This window comes from Tachyglossus aculeatus, chromosome 27 (assembly GCF_015852505.1).
Source record: "Tachyglossus aculeatus isolate mTacAcu1 chromosome 27, mTacAcu1.pri, whole genome shotgun sequence".
Lineage (NCBI taxonomy): Eukaryota > Metazoa > Chordata > Mammalia > Monotremata > Tachyglossidae > Tachyglossus > Tachyglossus aculeatus.
In genome coordinates this window covers 5544507-5562760 of record NC_052092.1, presented here as the reverse complement: position 1 = coordinate 5562760, position 18254 = coordinate 5544507, and the positions used below count along the sequence as shown (strand labels likewise).

Here is an 18254-nt window from a genome sequence, read left to right as displayed (position 1 = left end):
AGTCTTAATCCCCATTTTACAGATGAGTAACTGAGGCACAGAGAAGTGAATTGATTTGCCCAAGGTCACACAGCAGACAAGTGGCAGAGCCAGAATCAGAACCCACGTCCTCTGACTCCCAAGTCCCTGCTCTTGTCAGTAGGCCATGCTGCTTCTCATCTTCAAAGCCCAACTAAAATCCCGTCTCCTCCAAGAAACCTTCCCTGACTTATCTCTCCTCTCCCCACCCTATTCACCTTCCCCTCAGCATCACCTAAACACTTGGGTCTGTACCCTTTAATTACTTGCTACTCAATCCACCCCACAGCACTTTTGCACATCTCCTTATATACTCTGCCATTTCCCCTATGTGTAATTTTTTGAGTGTCTGTCTCTTCCTCTAGATCATGAATTCCTTATGGGTAAAAATTGAATCTACCCTACCCTGTTGTATTGTATTCTCCTAAGCGTTTACATCAGTATTCTGCACTCAGAAAGTGCTCAATAAATACTGCTGATTGATTGATTGAACTGACAGACAGACCGTTGAACAGGCAGGTCCCCATCCATTTTTGCTGTACAACCTTAGGTAAATCATTCACCCAATTTTGGCTACAGTTTTCTCCACTGTTCTATGGCCCCCCTCCTCTCCCTCTGCAGCCCCCACCCTCCATCACCACACAACACTGAGGGGGAAACCAGTGGTGACTACTCCCAGAGGGGGCTCTGGGGAAGATGGCCTGATCCTCTAAGAAGGAAACAGCCTGGCTCTGAAGAAAGTCTACAGGATCGCCGTGAAGGGTGGGCAATTGGGGCTTGCCACCCCCTCTCCCGATGGTGGGGGTCCTTGGGTAGAGGGAGCCTCCCCCAGCCAGGGTGGGGAGTCTGAGTCTGGGTGGTCAAATCAGTCAGGCAGCAGGAGGCACCTGCCCCTCCCTCAGGGTCTCCAAGTCTTTGGAAGGCAAAAAGCTCTCTGACAGCACTAAGGAGAACCAGCTGCCTGTCTCTCTGTCCCTGGTCCGGGCTAGCGGGAGGGAGAACCATGGCCAACCTTCAGCCCCCCGGGATGCTGTTTTCTGTCAATGTGGCACCAGGAGGAGGGATGTGGAGAATGAGACCCCTCCTCTGGTCAGAGGCAGGGTGGAGAACACCCAAGTCACCAGCAAGGTCAGCCTGGCCCAGTGCAGACACCCACACTGCACTGGACTCAGAGGAAGTCGACAGGAACCAAAACTACAGCAAGCAAGATCGAGGTGAGACCCAATTCAGGGCAGGCACCCTCCTCTCTCCCATCTTGGCCTATGTGAAATATTCTCTCTTTCCGATCATGAGCTGTACTTCATGGAATCAGACCCACTGGCCTGAGCATGGGCCTAGTCGACACCCTCTGTTCAAGACTCTCATTGGATGTGCCTGGGTCACAGGGAATGGGGTGGGTCAGAGGCCCAGAGAGGGATGGACACTTCTCAAGGTCACCCAGCAAGCAGAGGGCTGGGAATTCAGGAACCCAAGACTTCTGCTGACAGCCTGAAGGGTTAGAATCACCCCAAAACACCAGCCCTTGCCACCACATCACCTAGGATGGGATCTCAGCTCCCACAGCAGTGTGGAATGCATGGAGCGTGCTCAGTGCCTTGAGATGCTTGAAGCATGTGTGGTTCTTTGGAATGGATGGATAGAGCATGCACAAGGCTCTGGCAGGCATGGAGCCCACATGGGGTCAAGGCAAGCTGCTCAGCCACTTCCCAGGAGCCCAAACCACAGCCTAAGGGCTTGGCCCAGAATCGGGAACATTACCAATCTTGGTAAGCCATTTGGCTACCGCGCCGTAGAGTTCATCCAGGATCAGGATGACCACAAGGTTGATGATGACCGCTGTTGCCTTCACTGTCATCCGCACGCTGGATGGAGAAGCCTTGTTGAGGTACAGGGCTGCGGCCGTTGTGATCCGGTACACGATCACCCCAAAGACAATTGAGAAGGTCAAGGCAATCTGTGGGGGGGGGAAGGAGAGAGAATGATCCATCCTGACAATGTCCTGGTCCCCTGCCTGCCCACTTCCCACCTGCCTGCAAGGACTGTAGGTGGAAGGGAAGAGAGGGGACTGAGAAGAGGCAAGGGAGGAAGAGAAGAGAGAAGGAAGTAGGGGATAGCGGAGGAGGGGGAGGAGAGAGGGAGAGGAGGAGATGAGGGGGGAAGCAGGAGGGGGAGGGAAAAAAAGGAAGAGGGAAGAGGAGAGGAAAGAAGGACATTTAGGATAGCAGGAGTGGTTTAGAGGAGATGGGGAAGAGGAAGGGGATAGCAGGAGAAAAGAGAAGGAAGCGGGCAGGGAGGAGAACTGTGGTGGGGAGGGAAGTGGGGGGACCCACTGTTAGGCTGGAGGCTTCTGGGACTCACATAGTGCAGCCTGGGCTGACGCACCGCACACAGGAGGCTCAAGGTCTACACCACCACTATCACTGGAGAGGCATGGGGTGGGACGACAGGGAGGAGGAGGAACAGCAACCCAAATTTTGCCCTCCATATCTCCGATCTGGGTTGAGAGGCTAGCAAATACTTCTCTGGAGGGCACGTGGGCTAGAGTCTCTAGCAATGCCTGATCAGTGGCCGCTAAGACCAGTTTGACTGGCCACTTGGGCTAGCTCCTGACCCAGGGCTCCATCTTCTCTCCTCTGGGAAGACAAAGAAGGAGGGACAGTCCTGCCCTCTGGCCTCTTAGAACCAACCCATTCATATCTCCTTTCTTGGGAGCACCCCCTCACCCAGCCCCCCAGGGCAGAAGTTGGGTGGGACCCCTCTGGCCCCAGGTGGGGCAGGACCGGATGGAAGATCCCCACTGAGGCATAGATAGGGAGGGGGTAGTCCCAGCAGACAAAGGTATGTGGTGCATGGAGAGGGGGTCCCCCAGCAAGAGGCGAACTCTGGGAAATGCTCTCCAAGGAAGAGCCTGGAGGGAAAAGGCGAGATCCCCAGCCCTGAGGAAATTGGAACCGAGGTGGGGGTGAGGAGGAGGTGGGGGGGGGGGGGAAAGGGGGGGACTACAAGGCATGACCGTCGCAGTTGCCAGCAGGGCCATTCAGGACATGACATCACCACCCCACAACAATGCAGACATTTTCATCCCAAATCCCCCTGAGACCTCTCTGCCAGACAGCAAGAGCCTGGAAAATGTGGCTCGAGATCTCCCCACCCCCCGTGGTTCTCCCAACCACTTCTGTGCCCCCTGCCCCAGTGGCAGGAGTTCGTACCCCTGGGGATGGGCATGGGGATTGAGAGGATGTGGCTGGGGATCCCCAGGGCTCTGCCAGCCCCCCTATACTAGCACCAAGGGAAGAATATAGAGCAGTGTACCTGGATCATGGGATGGGAGAGTGCAGAATCCCTCATTTCTAGGTTGGAAACATCCCTCTTCATGCCTCTGCCCCCTTCTACCTCCCTTCACTTCCTCTCCTTTCCTCAGAGGAAGAAGACAGTGAGGTCGAGGAAAAGGGCACGGAACTGAGAGTCGAGGATCCTGGGCTCTAGCCAAGGTTCTGCCCCAGTCCTGCTGTGTGACCTCAGGCTAATCCCTCAACCTTTCTGGGCCTCAGTTTACTCCTCTGAAAATGGGGCTAAGACACTTGCTCTCCCTCCCTCTGAGACAGTGAGTCCCTGGGTGGGGCGGAAACTACATCCCAGCTACTGATCCTATATGAACCCTAGTGCTCAGTACAGTGCCAAAAAAACACTGTAACTGGCTGATTTCCTTTCCAATCCCCCAGTACTCTGTGAGGTGGTTTGGAGACTCCTCTTGCATGTTGGATTGCCCACCCCAACCTTCTCAACCAAGTCTGTCCCTCCACCCCAGGGGGTCAGGCCAGAGTGGGGCTTGAACAACTTTGAGGACATTTGTGGTGTTCACCCAAAGTCTGGGACAGGCAGAGACTGAAGCGGGGAGGAGAGGAATGAGAGGAGATGCCTGTTACACAGGGCTATTACAGGCCCTCATTATGGGACCCCACTGAGATGGAAGACGCCCCCTGTTTGGCAGGCACAAATTTAGTTATGGTGCTTATTAAGTGCTTACTCTGTGGCAAGCACTGCCCAGGGAAAGTAACTGATGATCAGATTGGATATAGTCCCTGCCTCCACATGGGACTCGGTCTCAGGGGGAAGGAAATCAGGGATCTCATCCCCATTATACAGAAGGGGAAACTGGGGCCCAGAAGGGGTAAGGGATTTGCCCAAGGTGACCCAGCATGGTCAGTGGTTGAGCTGGGTCTAGAAGCCAGCCCTGTGTTAGCCAGGTTTCCAGCCCTGGATGGGGATGAGGGAGGAGGAGGTGGTAGGCTTCTGGTGGTGACTTTTTTTCTCAAAAAGTAGGAGACCCCATCATCCAGAGACCCCAACAGAGACCCTGTCATCCAGAGACCCCATCGGAGAGAGACCCAGTCCGAGACCTCAACAACCAGACACCTCATCAGTCAGAGATGCCTTCAGGTGTGGAAAGATGCCCAGACCTTGGATCCCGGAAGCAAGCAAAGGGCTGAGCTGGGCCCAAGACCCCTGAGTCACTCCCTCTGGGAAAGAAGAGAGACTCTTCTACCTAGAAGCCACCCTCGGGGGGGGCCTCCCCCGCCCCGGTTAGCTGTGGCCACCCGAATCCGCCTGACAGCTGGGATCCAGGTGGCCAGGGCCGGAGGGCCAGCGCTCACAGGGTTAACCCAAGGGCCGAGTGGGATTAGGGCTTCCGCCTTAGTCGGGCCCTTTTATTACCCTAATTCCGGCCTAAAGGCCTAAAACTCTCAGCCCAGCACCCTCCCCCTCCCCCGCCCTTCTCGGGTTTCAGACCCCCTCCCACCCCACTCTGCAAGGAAAACTTTCCCAGAGGTAGCTGGGGGGGATATTCCTCCCCTCTAGGGTGATCCCAAAGCCATGAGCCAAGGGGCAATGTTACAAGTGACCCCACCCCCAAAAGGGAGCCCTCCTCCCCAGTAGGAATCCCCCAGAGTTCCCCAACCTCATAGAGAGAGCTCCCCGCATCTCTCAGCAGTTACTCACTCTGTTCCCCTTGCCTGGCTGGGAGGAGGCCTTCCCGTTAGATTGTAAATTCTTCCTGGACAGGAGTCGGGTATTCCATTCCTGCTGCATGCTACCAAGTGTCTAGAGCAGCAGAGTTTTGAGCGCCTACTATCCTGTGCAAAGCACTCTCCTGGGCATCTCCTATGTGCAGAGCACTGTGGGACATCTACTGTTTGCAGATCCCTGTACTGAGCACATGCTGTGTGAAGCATGATGAAATGGGCACCTAATATGTGCAGAACACTGTAGTGGGTACCTACTAGGTGCAGAGTGCTGTACTCTGCACTTGGGGTAATGTAGCAGAAGAAGAGGCATGGTGCCCACCCCCCAAAAATCTCTCAGTCTAGTGGAGGAAGCAAGGGCATTTCAAAGAGGTGCCAAGTAACAAAGTAAAAGACACTAGGCAAATGATAAAAATACACTTGTCAATCAGATAAATCAATCCCAAATAAACAGATAAATCCTGTAGTGTGGAAGGTGCTGATGTGACCAGGGAACTGGGGATCGATCTGGGAAGACTTCCTGGAAGAGGGTTTTCAGGAGGCATAGCTGGAGAGGGAGAATTGGGTTGGCAGGTTTAAGGGGAGGGAGTAGGGAAATTTCAGACAAGGGAAAGGTTGCGGGGGAGATTGGAGAGTTGCAGTCTGGGTCAGTCCCAGGATGCGGTGACCTCTGACCTTACCATAAACAGGATAGAAGCACAGTTCATCAGGTAGCCGGGGCAACGGTCTTTCCATGCCAGCTTGTCTTCATCATCCTGGCGGAAACATAAATGTGGGATCATGAACCCTTAATTCCCCGGGGTTTGAAGGGGAGGGGGCAGACCCCCTCTAGTTCTGCAGGCCATTAGGAAAGAGTACCCAGGCTGGGCACCCCAAAACAGCAGACACTGGGGCAACTGGCAGGGGCTTCTCTCACCCCCAAACCCATGAAATGGAATCAAGTGCTTGTCTCCCCCACTACCCATTAAGCTTCTTGAGGGCAGGTATTGTGATGATGATGATGATGATGATGATGATGATGCTATTTGTTAAGCACTTTCTATGTGCCAAACACTGTTTTAAGCTGTCCCACATGGGGCTCACCGTCTTAATCCCCATTTTACAGATGAGGTAATTGAGGCACAGAGAAGTTAAGTGGCTTGCCCAAAGTCACAGAGCAGACAAGTGACAGAGCTGGGATTAGAACTTACTTCCTCTGAATCACAAGCCCAGGCTCTTGCCAGTAGACCATGCTGTTTCTCTACTGTACTTTCCTAAGCACTTAGTAATGATAATAATAATAGTACAGTATTCTGTACACAGTAAGTGCTCAATAAATACCACTGATTGACAAGCCCTCACACCCCCATCCCCTACTACCCAGCACTGGGGCCCCCTGGGCCATCAGGATGGGGAGAGAGCAGTGAGGGTCAGAGAGGTTAAGCAACCAGCTCAGGATCACACAACAGGTCTGGGGTCCCTCCTCCATTGGCCTCCAATTGCCCCCTGATAGTCTGGGGCTGCCATGCTCACCCCTCCTCTTCGTGGGTTTCTTGGACAGAAAAACGCCCCCAACCCCGAGTTCGGCCACCTGGGTTTCCTTCTCCCCTCGTGGGCTGGGCCGGAGAGCCCACGTCCGGTGCGGGCCCCGGGTGGCACAGCAAAGCCATCCGCCGCAGCGCCCGGGGACGGAGTGACGCACGAGCCCGCAGAGCCGACGCTAATCCAAACCCGCGCTGCGGCGGCCGGAGACGGGTGGGACGGGCGGGAACCGGCGGGGACGCCTGCCAAGCCCGGGGGGATGCTGTCCCCGGTGACCACACACACTCCCGCCCACACACATACACACACACGTGCACACCTCCACACGCACGTAGGCAGTGACCCCATTTTCAGATGCACACACATGCCTACACGCATACACAGTGACCAAGTCACAGTGGTGTACACGCAGGCATCCACTTCCACACACATACACATTGAGAAGCAGCATGGCGTAGTGGATTGTGCACAGGCTTGGGAGTTAGAAGGTCATGGGTTCTAATCCTGGCTCCGCACTTGTCTGCTGTATGACCTTGGGCAAGTCACTTAACTTCTCTGGGCCTGTTACCTCAGCAGTAAAATGGGGATCGAGACCACAAGCCCCTCGTCAGACAGGGACTGTGTCTAACCCCATTTGCTTGTATCCACCCCAGCACTTAATACAGTGCCTGGAACGTAGTAAGCACTTAACAAATACCATAATTATTATTCTTATTTGCACAGACATATTGTCCTGTGGCCAGGGAAAGTATCTACCAAATCTGTTGTATTGTACTCTCCCAAACACTTGGTACAATGCTCTGCATGTAGTAAACACTTAATAAATACCATTGATTCAGGCATGCACACACACATCATACACAAACACACACACACATGCATGTGTGCATGCGCACACACCCACACACTCCAGGGCCTGAATCTCCAAGGGACAACTTTAGTTAAGGAAAGAGAGCTCTCTGATCTGAAGCTACCCCAGGTACAGTCACTCATTCAGTGCTGTAAGCTGAGCCCCTACTGAGCGCTAGACACTGTACTTAGCCCTGAGCGCTTGGGAAACTGTCCTGCGACGGCAGAACAGCAAAACAGTAGATGCCTGCTCGCTGCTCCGCCTTCCAAAACTCGCCTTCTCCCTGGGCACCATGCCCACGTGGGCCCACCAGCACTGAGAGCTGACAGCATTTGGGAATCTGGGAATGGTACAGCAAAGGCTATAGAATGCAAAATACTGTATTAAACCTATGGTATACAATACATGTACTAAGCGCCTACTGCATTCAGAGCTCTGTACTGAACATCTACTTCCCACTCTCCCATCCCTCTAGTCTTCCCAAACCCCACCCCAGACGGGGGCCAACACAGATGTATAGTTCAGCTCCGGAAAGATTCTCCAGCTGTGAGATCCTGTCTGCCAGCCAGGCATGCAATGCGGTCAGTGCTTTCTCGGGGACCACGCTGGTTCCTTATATGGGCGAGGAGTGTTCTCATGATAACAAGGGCAGTGGGTCGCTCTGGGGCCCTGCCCTGTTGCACCAAGCCCAGGCTGGGATCAGGGACGGGCTGCCCGCAGGCCTGCTGAAAATCCCCAGTCCGTGGTCACAGTTGGTGTCCGAGGAGGAGGCATAAGGATCCTGAGGGGTGGTCAGGAGGCTTGCCCCTCAGCCCCACATCTGTCCCCACCCTCCGTTGGAAGTCTCAACTAGAGATACTTGGGCTCTAGGACCTCCCACCCACTTCATTCCCATCTCTTCATTAGTGAAAGGGACCCAGCCCAGGACCACCACCGGACCCCCTTAACCCCTGGGGTCAGTGGGAGATGCTGATTCACTTCTTCCCGAGTCCACAGAAGTCTGCCTCCCTCTGAGACAATGCGGGGCTGGAACAAACCATTCAGATCCTGGGTCCACAGGGTGGAGGTGCTGGGTAGTGGTACATGACCCTGAGTGACCCTGCCCACTCCCCCTAGTCCTGGACCAAGCTCAAAGTAAGATCAAACTTACTGCCGGGTCTGAAACACCACCAGCGCGATCATCCAGCCCCCAGGGCCAGGGGGCTCTAACCAAGCTCTGCTCTCACATCCACGGAGGTCTAGACCCCATCCAGGATTGATAAATGGTCATTCATCTATCTGGGATCTGAAAATGAAAATCCTCCCTTGCTTCTTCCATAGGCTGGCAGATGGACATGACCCACTGGCCAGTCGGTTGTCAGGACTGGTGAAGGGAGGTGGTGGGGGCTGGTCAGGAGGATGGGGCTGATGGGGATGCTGGGGTCTGGTTAGGGGGCAGAGACCGGTTGTTGGGGCAGGGGCTGGTCGAGGAGGAGTAGGGGCTGGTTAGAGGGCAGCGGGGGGCTCGTGAGGGCGGTGGGGGTGTCTCCGCCAGCCCCAAGGGACCTCAGTAGGACTCCTGTGGCTGGATGCTGTTACCTAATCCTGGCTCCCTCAGCCTGGTATTATCCCTCATACCCTGTGGTGGCAGCAGCAGTGGTGGTGGCAGTGACAGTGACGGCAGAAACCCCAAGGAACTGTCCAAGCCAGTGCCAGGCTGAGGGCGGGGTCATCCCAGAACCGACCTGCTCTGATATATCCCTCACACAGTGCTCCCTCATCTCCCTAACACAGCGATTCCACAGTCCAGAGTTGGCTCCTCTGCCACCTCTCGCACACAGTGCTATCATGGACAAGAGCTGGTGGAAGTTCATCATCAGGGCTCCCTGGGGATGGCAGGAAAACAAAGGGGAGAGGCGAGAGAGGAAGATGAAGGGAGAAACGAAGAGGAGATCCAGGAAGAAAAGAGAGATGGAGGGAGAGACAAAGGGGAGAAATGAAAGGGAGATGAAGAGGAGAGACGAGAAGTTGGAGCATTCTGCAATCCCCCAGGGAGGGAGAACACAGCGGGTGGAACTTGGTCGCTTGGGCAGGGCAGTGAAGAGAGCACGTGGGGCATGGACTGGGGTGGTTCAAGACAGCCGCCCCCACCCAGCTGGCCCATGTAGGATGATGGCTGGACTGCCTAAGCACTTGGAGGGCAGGGACCCAATCTGACACTTCTACTGTAGGTTCCCGATAATAATAATAATAAGAATAATAATAATAATAATAATAATAATAATAATAATTGTGGTATTTGTTATGCACATACTATGAGCCAGGCACTGTACTAAGCACTGGGGTGGATACAAGCAAATTAGGTTGGACACAGTCCCTGTCCCACAAGGGGCCCACAGTCTCAATCCCCATTTTACAGATGAGGGAACTGAGGTACAGAGAAGTGAAGAGACTTGTTCAAGGTTCCACACCAGACAAGTGGACATGACCTTCCATGACCTTCTGGCTCCCAGGCTGGTACTCTATCCACTCCACCATGCTGCTTCTCTGGTCTGCTCTTCTCTGCTTCTTCAAGCACTTAGCACAGGCCTCGGCCCATATCAGGTGCCCAGCACAGCCCTCTGCACACACTAGGTTGCCAACTTTTATTTCCCAAGTGCTTAGTACTGTGCTCTGCACACAGTAAGCACTCAATAAATACGATTGAATGAATGAATGAATGGGTACCAAGCACTGCCCTCTGCCCAAAGCTGGCACCCAGCACAGCACTCTGCACACAGTAAACACCCAGCACAGAGCTTTGACACAACAGGTGCCCAGCACAGATTGGTTCTGTGCTCTCCAAGTTCCACTATATTCTCCTCTTTCCTTCTTGCTTTTCCTCTGACCCAGAAAAGTTTAGGAAACCACCCGTATCCCTCAGCCCTGCTCTCCATCCTGCACTGGCCCCAGCCCCATCCAGAGGCTTGCCAGCTGTGCCCATTCTCTGTGATTCAGCGGGGCAGGTGCGGGGGGCAAAGGGGGAGGGTGGCGGCCCCTCACCAGCTGGACTCCACACAGCTCGTTGCTGGGTGAGGTTCCCCAGCTGGCAAGCGCTGAGCCCTGCCCACGCCCACCCATCCGCCCCGGGCAGAGCTGGCAGATGTGCCGCCCACGCTGCCACAGGCTGCAGCTCCTGCAGCCACCTCTCTGGGCCTGCTGCCGACAGGGAACCCCCCTACATGCCCACACAGCAGGGGGTGCCCCACTGGCCCAGAGAGAAGGCGGGGGGGGGGGGGGAAGAGAAGGAAGGAGGAGAACAAGGAGGAGAAAGAAGAGGGAAGGAGGAAAGTCAGGAGGCTGAGGAGGAGGTGGTCCTATACTTCCTAAGGTTCCATGAATGGGGAAACTGAGGCACGGTAGGAATGGCAATTTCTGATGAGCTCACCCAGCAGCCAGCTCCTAGCCTTTCCACAACCTGGCACATCTGAAGGTCATGTCCTCCCCTTCCTGCCACTCTTCTTGTGTTCTAATCCTGGTTCTGCAGCTTGCCTGTTCCCTGTAGGGCAAGTTACCTGACTTCTCAGGCCTCAGTTTCCTCATATGTGAAATGGGGATGAAATTCATGTTCTCCCTCCTTCTTAAAATGGGAGCCCCATGAGGGATGGGGACTGTGCCTGACCTGATTATCTGGTATCTGCCCCAGTGCCTCTTACAGTCCTTGGCACCAAGTAAAGGTTTACCACAACTAGACTAGATGGGAGAGAGGGCTGACTAGAGTAGGCCCTTTGGCGGCCTGTGTCACGCTTGCTGAAGGGGGCAGGGTGGACAACTAAGGAGTGAGGTGGGAAGTAGTGGCCAGGGGAGCAGGTCTCTGCTGCAGAACAACCAGTTCAAGCTTTCACCTCTGACCCCACTCCAGGCCATCAGGAATCTTACATGATCCCCCAAAGGGGCTTATTTGCCAAGCTGCAGGCAGAAACAGCAAGAAGAGGGGGCTACTGCAAGATATCCATTTTTTATTATTTGTTAAGTATTTACTGCGTGCCAAGCACTTTACTAAACCCTGGGGTAGATTCAGGATACTCAGTTTGGATATAGTCCCGGTCCCACTTGGAGTTTGCAGTCTAAATCGGAGGGAGTAGTATTTAATCCCCATTTCATAGATGAGGAAACTGAATCACAGATAAATGAAGTGACTTGCCCAAGGTCAAACAGCAAACAAGTGGTGAAGCTGGGATGAGAACCTAGATCCTCTGACCCCCAGGCCTGGGCTCTTACCACTGGGAACTCTATTTCTCATCTCTATTTCTCATCTCATCTATTTCTCTATTTTTAATCAGGAGGCCTTTCCCGATTAAGCCTCTTTTCCCCGGCTCCCTCTACTTCCTGTGTTGTCTATGACCTTTGGACATGTGATATTTGCCCCACCCTCAACCCCACAGCACTTATAGACCTTTTGATTATATAGTATAAATAATTTATATTAATTTGTTTATTCCATTAGATTATAGGCTTTTTTAAGGAAGATAATGTGTCTGCGAACTCAGTTGTATTGTAGTTCCCCCAAGTACTTAGTACAGTGCTGTGCACATAGTAAGCACTCAAAAAAATAAGACTGATGATTATTCAGAGAATACCCATCCAGTGAGTGGTTTATCTGGGCCTTTTCCCCCTGATGTCCCCAAGTCCTTGACTCCCATTTCCCGGCCACATCCCGGCTCTTTCCTTCTTGCTTTTCCTCTGCCCCAGAAAAATTTAGGAAACCACCCGTAGCCCTCAACCCAGAGGAGGGACAGATGTCAGAGAAGGCAAAATCCAAACTCACAAATTTGGGTCTTTGTTTGCAGCACTCTTTAAAGCTCTTGGCTAAGGGGGAGGTCAGGGTGTAGATTATCTGCAGAATTCTATTATCAGTGATTACCTGCTTAATGTTATCACAAAAAACCAAAAGCTTCCACCTGTGGGTTTGATAGATCTGTTATTTTTTCTTTGCCATTAATAACATTGAGGTTTGTTATGCGCTTGCTGTGAGACAACCACTGTTTCAGGAGCTCAACTTGATCCAGGATAATCAGAACAGACAACATCCGTGTCCCACATCAGGATTAAAGTCTAAGAGGGAGGGAGAGCAAAGACCACATCCCTGCTTTACAGATAAGGAAACCGAGGCCCAGAGAGGTTCGGTGACATGTGCTGGGTCACCCAAGAGGCAGGGGCAGAGTTAGGACTAGAACCCAGGTCTCTTGACTCCTAGGCTCCTGCTCTTTCCACTGAGTCATGCCGCCTCTTCCCTGATATTTACACGTCTAATTACACATCACAGGAATACAAAAACAATGCCAGGTGCTGCAAGAATGACAAAACTCCAAGGAACAGTGTGTGTGTGTATGCACACACTGCAGCTGGGACTGTGCTCCCACATAGGCCTTTACACACACACACACACACACACACACACACACACACCCCTCCCCCCCACCCAAAAGCAGGTGAATTTCACCATCAGTGGCTTTTCTCTCTAGCCTCAACTTCATCTAATGGTCTAGTTCTCTGCTCCTGCCGCCATCGCCATCTGCTCCCAGGCCCTTGGCCCCAGCCCTCCACCTCCAGCAATCCTCCCTGCAACTCCCATACCCCTGCCCCCTGAATCCTCTGACCCCCGTTGTCCAGCCCCCCAACCTCACAATGCCCCAGACCTCCACCCCTTCCATCTTTGCATACTCTGTCCCCGACAGGCAGTTCTGAAAGCATTCAGAGATGGGAATAAGCAGGACAACTGGAATGTTCAGGGCGATAGAGCTGTGCTCAAGAGAGGACAGACTGGACCACCCACTTCGAATCTCTGCCCCCAACAGGCTCCCCTGGGGGCCCTGTCCAGTGGGACCCAGACCAGTGGGGGTCAAGGGCATAATGAGGGCATAATGACACAGCCTTAGCAATCTCAAGCATCTACTTCCAACTCACACACATACACACCCCTCTCCCCCCCACGTGGGGAATCAGAACAGACATAAAACCTAAATTCATAAACATGAGTCATGGTAACCTCATCGTTGGAAAGGATTTAAAGTGGTGGAGGCAGGGAGCCGGAGTCGGGGTTGGGGGGGGGTGGACAGGGGAGGGACTGTCCTAGAGTCTCAGCCCCTGACAGACAGAGCTGGACTCGGGGGACAGGGGGCACAGGAGTCTTACTGCGTTTGATATTTCCCCCTCCACCCCAGCCACCAATACCTGCAGGTCCTTTCTGCCCACCCCAAGGAGATTAGCTTCTATACAGGGGGAGAGGTAGAGCAAGAAGTCAGGATTCCTGGCTTCTCAGACCCTAACTCTTCCCCAGTAACCCAGCACAGACCATCCCACACCCTTGACTCTCCCTTCTCCATCTCTGATTCTCCTCAGTGACCCAGCCTGGACCAACCAATCTCCCTGACTCTCCCCTCTAAATCTCTGACTTCTCCAGTGATTCTGCACAGACCATCCAACACCCCTGACTCTCCTTTCTCCATCCCTAACTCCCTGCTCAGTGACCCAGCATAGATGTACATCCATGGATCTGTCCAAAACCCTTTGGACCTATTGGTGCTTCTGGCTGCACAGCTTCCTGGGAGGATACCCTACATCTGGGAAAGATCAGCCCCAGACCTGGGGAAGATGTATTTTCCCTCTGTTTACTCTGAACCTGCCCCCTCCAGCTGCAGTGGGGGCACCTCACCCTGGGATGGAGATGGGATTTGGGGAAAGAATAAACGTTCTGCTAGTCCTGTCCATCTCCTCCCTGGTCCTGTAACCTCCATCCCTACCTCCGTTCAATCTGCATCTGTCCAGACTGCAGAGCCCTAATCCTTCCCACTCATCCTCATCTCAAAGAGTCCCTGTTCTCTTGACCATCTTCAAAGAAAAAGGAGGAAACAGGTCAGAGAGGTCCAGCAGAGAGCTGTGTGCATGCTGCCGGAGTCAGAAAAAAAAAGACAGGGTCCTGGTCCTCTAAACTGTAAGATCGTTGTGGGTGGGGAAAGTGTCTGTTAGATTGTTGTGTTGTCCTCTCCCAGGCTCTCTCACAGTATCCTGCACACAGTAAGCATTCAATAAATATGACTGATTGATTGATTGATTGATTTTGGAACCAAGGAAAAGAGCAGGAACAAAAGGAGCTCCAGGAGTCAGCCCGGCCAGCCTCCAGACTCTGAGCCTGGTGGAGGGGGTGCAGCTGAAAGGTTTCTAGGTTTTGGGGGGTTCCAGTGATCAAATGGACCTTGGAATGAGGAATCCACACAGTAAATACTCTATAAATGTCATTGGTTGACTGATCGATTGAATCCCTGCTGGGTTAGACCTGATGCCTTTGCCTCCATGTCCACAACTGGGGCCCCGGGCAGAGGGAGAAGAGTTGACTCTCTGACCGGGCCCTCTCGGCCTTCTCTTCTCCTGGGGAAGCCGCACCCCACACCCTCCCTCCCTTCTTCCCTCCTTCCAGCCGAGGCCTGTTTTCCAACCGTTGCATCGCGTCTCCTGCTCGGCTCCCCTCCCGCTCCCCCTCCACTTCCCCGTTAATGGAGTCAAGATGGACATCAGAGCTCGAAGAATAGGCCTCTTCAGCCTCCCCATTCCCTTTCTTCCTAGCCTGGGGGTTGGGCAGGGGCCGGGAGGAGGGGGTCATGGTGTGGGACCCACTGGGAGAAGGGGCCCCTCCCTCTGAAAAAGAGAGACATACAGAGGCAGAAACAGAAAGCGGGACACAAGGAGACAGAGTTGGAGGGAGACAGAGACCAAGAGACAAAAGGGAGACAGAAGAACAGACTGTCAGAGGGAGACATGGAGAGACAGCAATGGCAAGACAAACAGGGAGATGGAGACAGAGTTAGAGAGCCAGACGGGGAAACACAGAATAAGTTAGAAGAAGACACAGAGTCAGTGTGGCAGTCTGACAGAGGGAGACACAAAGAGGCCAAAGAGTGAAGCAAAGACCTGTTCATCTTGACTCCATTAGCTGGGAGGTAGGGAAGCCAGTGGAGCTGGAAAAATGCTTAGAGGAAATCATGAAAAGTTCAGGTGAATTTCCTTGTGAAGTGGGGGAGAGGTGTAGGATGGAACCTATCCCCCCCAACACAACAATAATAATAATAATAATAATGGCATTTATTAAGCGCTTACTATGTGCAAAGCACTGTTCTAGGTGCTGGGGAGGTTACAAGGTGATCAGGTTGTCCCACAGGGGCTCACAGTCTTAATCCCCATTTTACAGATGAGGTAACTGAGGCCCAGAGCAGTGAAGTGACTTGCCCAAAGTCACACAGCTGACAAGCGGCAGAGCCAGGATTTGAACCCCTAACCTCTGACTCCAAAGACCGGGCTCTTTCCACTGAGCCACACTGCTTCACCAGACTTCAGTTGTCCCCATGTTCAAAGAATCCCCTAGCTAAATCACAACCCCTCAATTGCATCAGCTCCACACCCCAAACTTGGTATTTTATCTCCATTCTCAGAACCTAAATCCACATGAATATTTATTTCCATAGTCGATTACCGAGCTATTCCATTGACACATTGTGCTGCTTTCTGCTGGATGTGTGTTCTCCCTCCTGCTGACAGTAAATAATTTGCCTGTCTCCTCCTTTGAGATCGTAAGTTCTCCTCAGGATGGGAAATGTGTGCTTTTTGCTATGGTAACCTTCCTCTCAACCCAAGCGCTCAGTACAATGCTTAGCATCCAGTAGGTGCTCAGTAAATACTGTTGGCTGATTGACTGACTGAGGCCCAAAAGGCGGCAATGTAATCTAGGGGAAAATGCACTGGTGGGGGAGCCAAAGGATCTGGGTTCAAGTCCCAGCTGTGCTACTGATCTGCTGTGTGGCCTTAAGGTAAATCACAGAGCTTCTAACCAGGTACTGGTCTCCCTCCTAGACACCCACCCTTATGGTCATGGATGGACCATCCAATATCCCTAACTCTTCCCCATTGACCCAGCACATACCTTCCAACACCCCTATCGCCCCTCTCCACCCCTGACTCTCCCCCAGTGCCCCAGCACTGACCAACACCCCTGACTCTTTCCACTCCATCAGACCATCCAATAACCCTGACTCTCCCCTCTCCATCCCTGACTCTCCCCACAGTGAGCTAGCATGGATACTTCTCCACAGATTTGTCCAAACCCCTCTGGACCTGCTGATGTTTCCGGCTGCACTGCTCCCTGTGAGAATGGATTCCCCAGGCTCACCTACCCCCCTCAACCAACACACACCCAAACGCGTGCTTCTTCTCCCCAACCCAAAATTCTCTACCATTCTTCCTCCAACATTCTCCCCTTCCCCCAACTTCCTCCCTTTCTCCTCCCCCTCCCATCGTTTCCCCCAATCTCCCTGACTCCTGCTCCTTCCTCCTCTCCCATCCTCCTGTCCCCATCTTCTCCCCTTCCCCATCTTGTGCTACCACCCCCTCCCACCTCCTGTCCCTCTCCTGCCCCCCGGCCCCCTCCCCTGTTCCTTCTCCCTTTTCTCTCTCCCCTCCTCCCTCTTCTCCCCCATCCTCCTGCCCCCTCTTTCCCCTCCCCTCTCCCCAACCTCCCCGTTTTTGTCGTCCTTGTTGTTGTCGTCCTTTATTCACCTCGTCAAAGACAGAACAATTATGCATAATTCATTCCATATGTTCGTTTGTGGCCAGCCCGAAGGCATCCGTCATAAACGTTTCAACTGCTTTAACTTCGGATGAGTTTTCTTTTGAACTGGTGGCCCCGGGGCTGTGCTGCGCCAGTAAATTAACACCGACCTTCTCCTCCGCCCTCCCCACAGCCCCCGGTCCATGGTCTTCCATCAAATATTCATCACTGAGTCCACAGGCAGGCAGGATTCAGCAGAGAGGAAGGGCTGGCTCCTGCCCCAGCCACTCGACCCTATCCCTACCCCTGCTCCTGACCCCATCCCTCCTCATTGATCGGAGAATCACCATCATCATTATACATTTATATATCATTAATTATGTATTGGTATTAATGTCTGTCTCCTGCTCTAGACCGTAAGCTTGTTGTGGGCAGGGAATACATCTACCAACTCTGTTGTATTGTACTCTCTCAAGTGCTTAGTGTAGCGCTCTGCAAACAGTAAGCATTCAATAAATAAATACCTCTGACTGAAGGATTACCATCAGCATCGAGGTTTCACATACTTGAAGATGACCTCGAAACCGCAGAACAAAACCCTGTACACCATTACAGTGTTTATTCAGCAATTACTCGGAGCCAGGCACTGTGCTCAGCACTGGGGTCGACACAGGATCTGAGGACCGAACCCAGTGTCTGTCCCAGATGAGGCTCATGGCCTCGGTGGGAAGGTGAGAAGGAACTGTAACCCCATTTTACAGATGAGGACACTGAAGCCCAGAGAGGTTAAACGACTTGCCTGAGGTCACACAGAGGGCCAGGGGCAGAGATGGGACTAGAACCCAGGTCAGCTGACTCTCAGCCCCGGGCTCTCTCCATCAGACAATCCTGACTTCCCATAATCGATGTTACTATAAAATTGGATTAATTATTGATTGATTTCTGGTTGATTATGGATTGCCAGGAGCATGAGCCCCAGAGAAGAGACTGAGACCCCGAGTCCTTCCCGGGGGTACTCCTCCGTCCGGTCCCCAGATGCTCACCCCTAGTCCAGTAAACATCCCTACCCCACAAATTTCCCCTCCTTACCTCCTCTTCGGGGTCCACCGTGATGACCTGCACGTCCTGCAGACCTGCATCCCCCCGTTCCCGCAGCACCTTCTCCCGCACCTTGGTCTCATATTCTGGTCGGGAATGCTCCTGAAGATGGAAGGGAAGGCGTGAGGGTGGGGTGGAAGCTAGTGAGTGAGCGGGCAGGGAGCAGAGAGGGCCGGGAGGCGGAAAG

The 18254-nt window shown here is 53.2% G+C and overlaps 1 protein-coding gene across 1 annotated transcript in view; it reads right to left on the bottom strand.

Annotated features, from left to right (window-relative positions):
* ANO2 (anoctamin 2) overlaps window positions 1–18254 on the bottom strand; it is a 67140-nt gene that overhangs the window by 18463 nt on the left and 30423 nt on the right. The window contains exons 13-15 of the mRNA XM_038767878.1: window positions 18059–18169; window positions 5723–5797; window positions 1777–1972 (exon numbers count right to left, since the gene is read on the bottom strand). Coding sequence (XP_038623806.1) covers window positions 1777–1972; window positions 5723–5797; window positions 18059–18169 — 382 coding nt within the window. The remainder of the gene's footprint in view (window positions 1–1776; window positions 1973–5722; window positions 5798–18058; window positions 18170–18254) is intronic.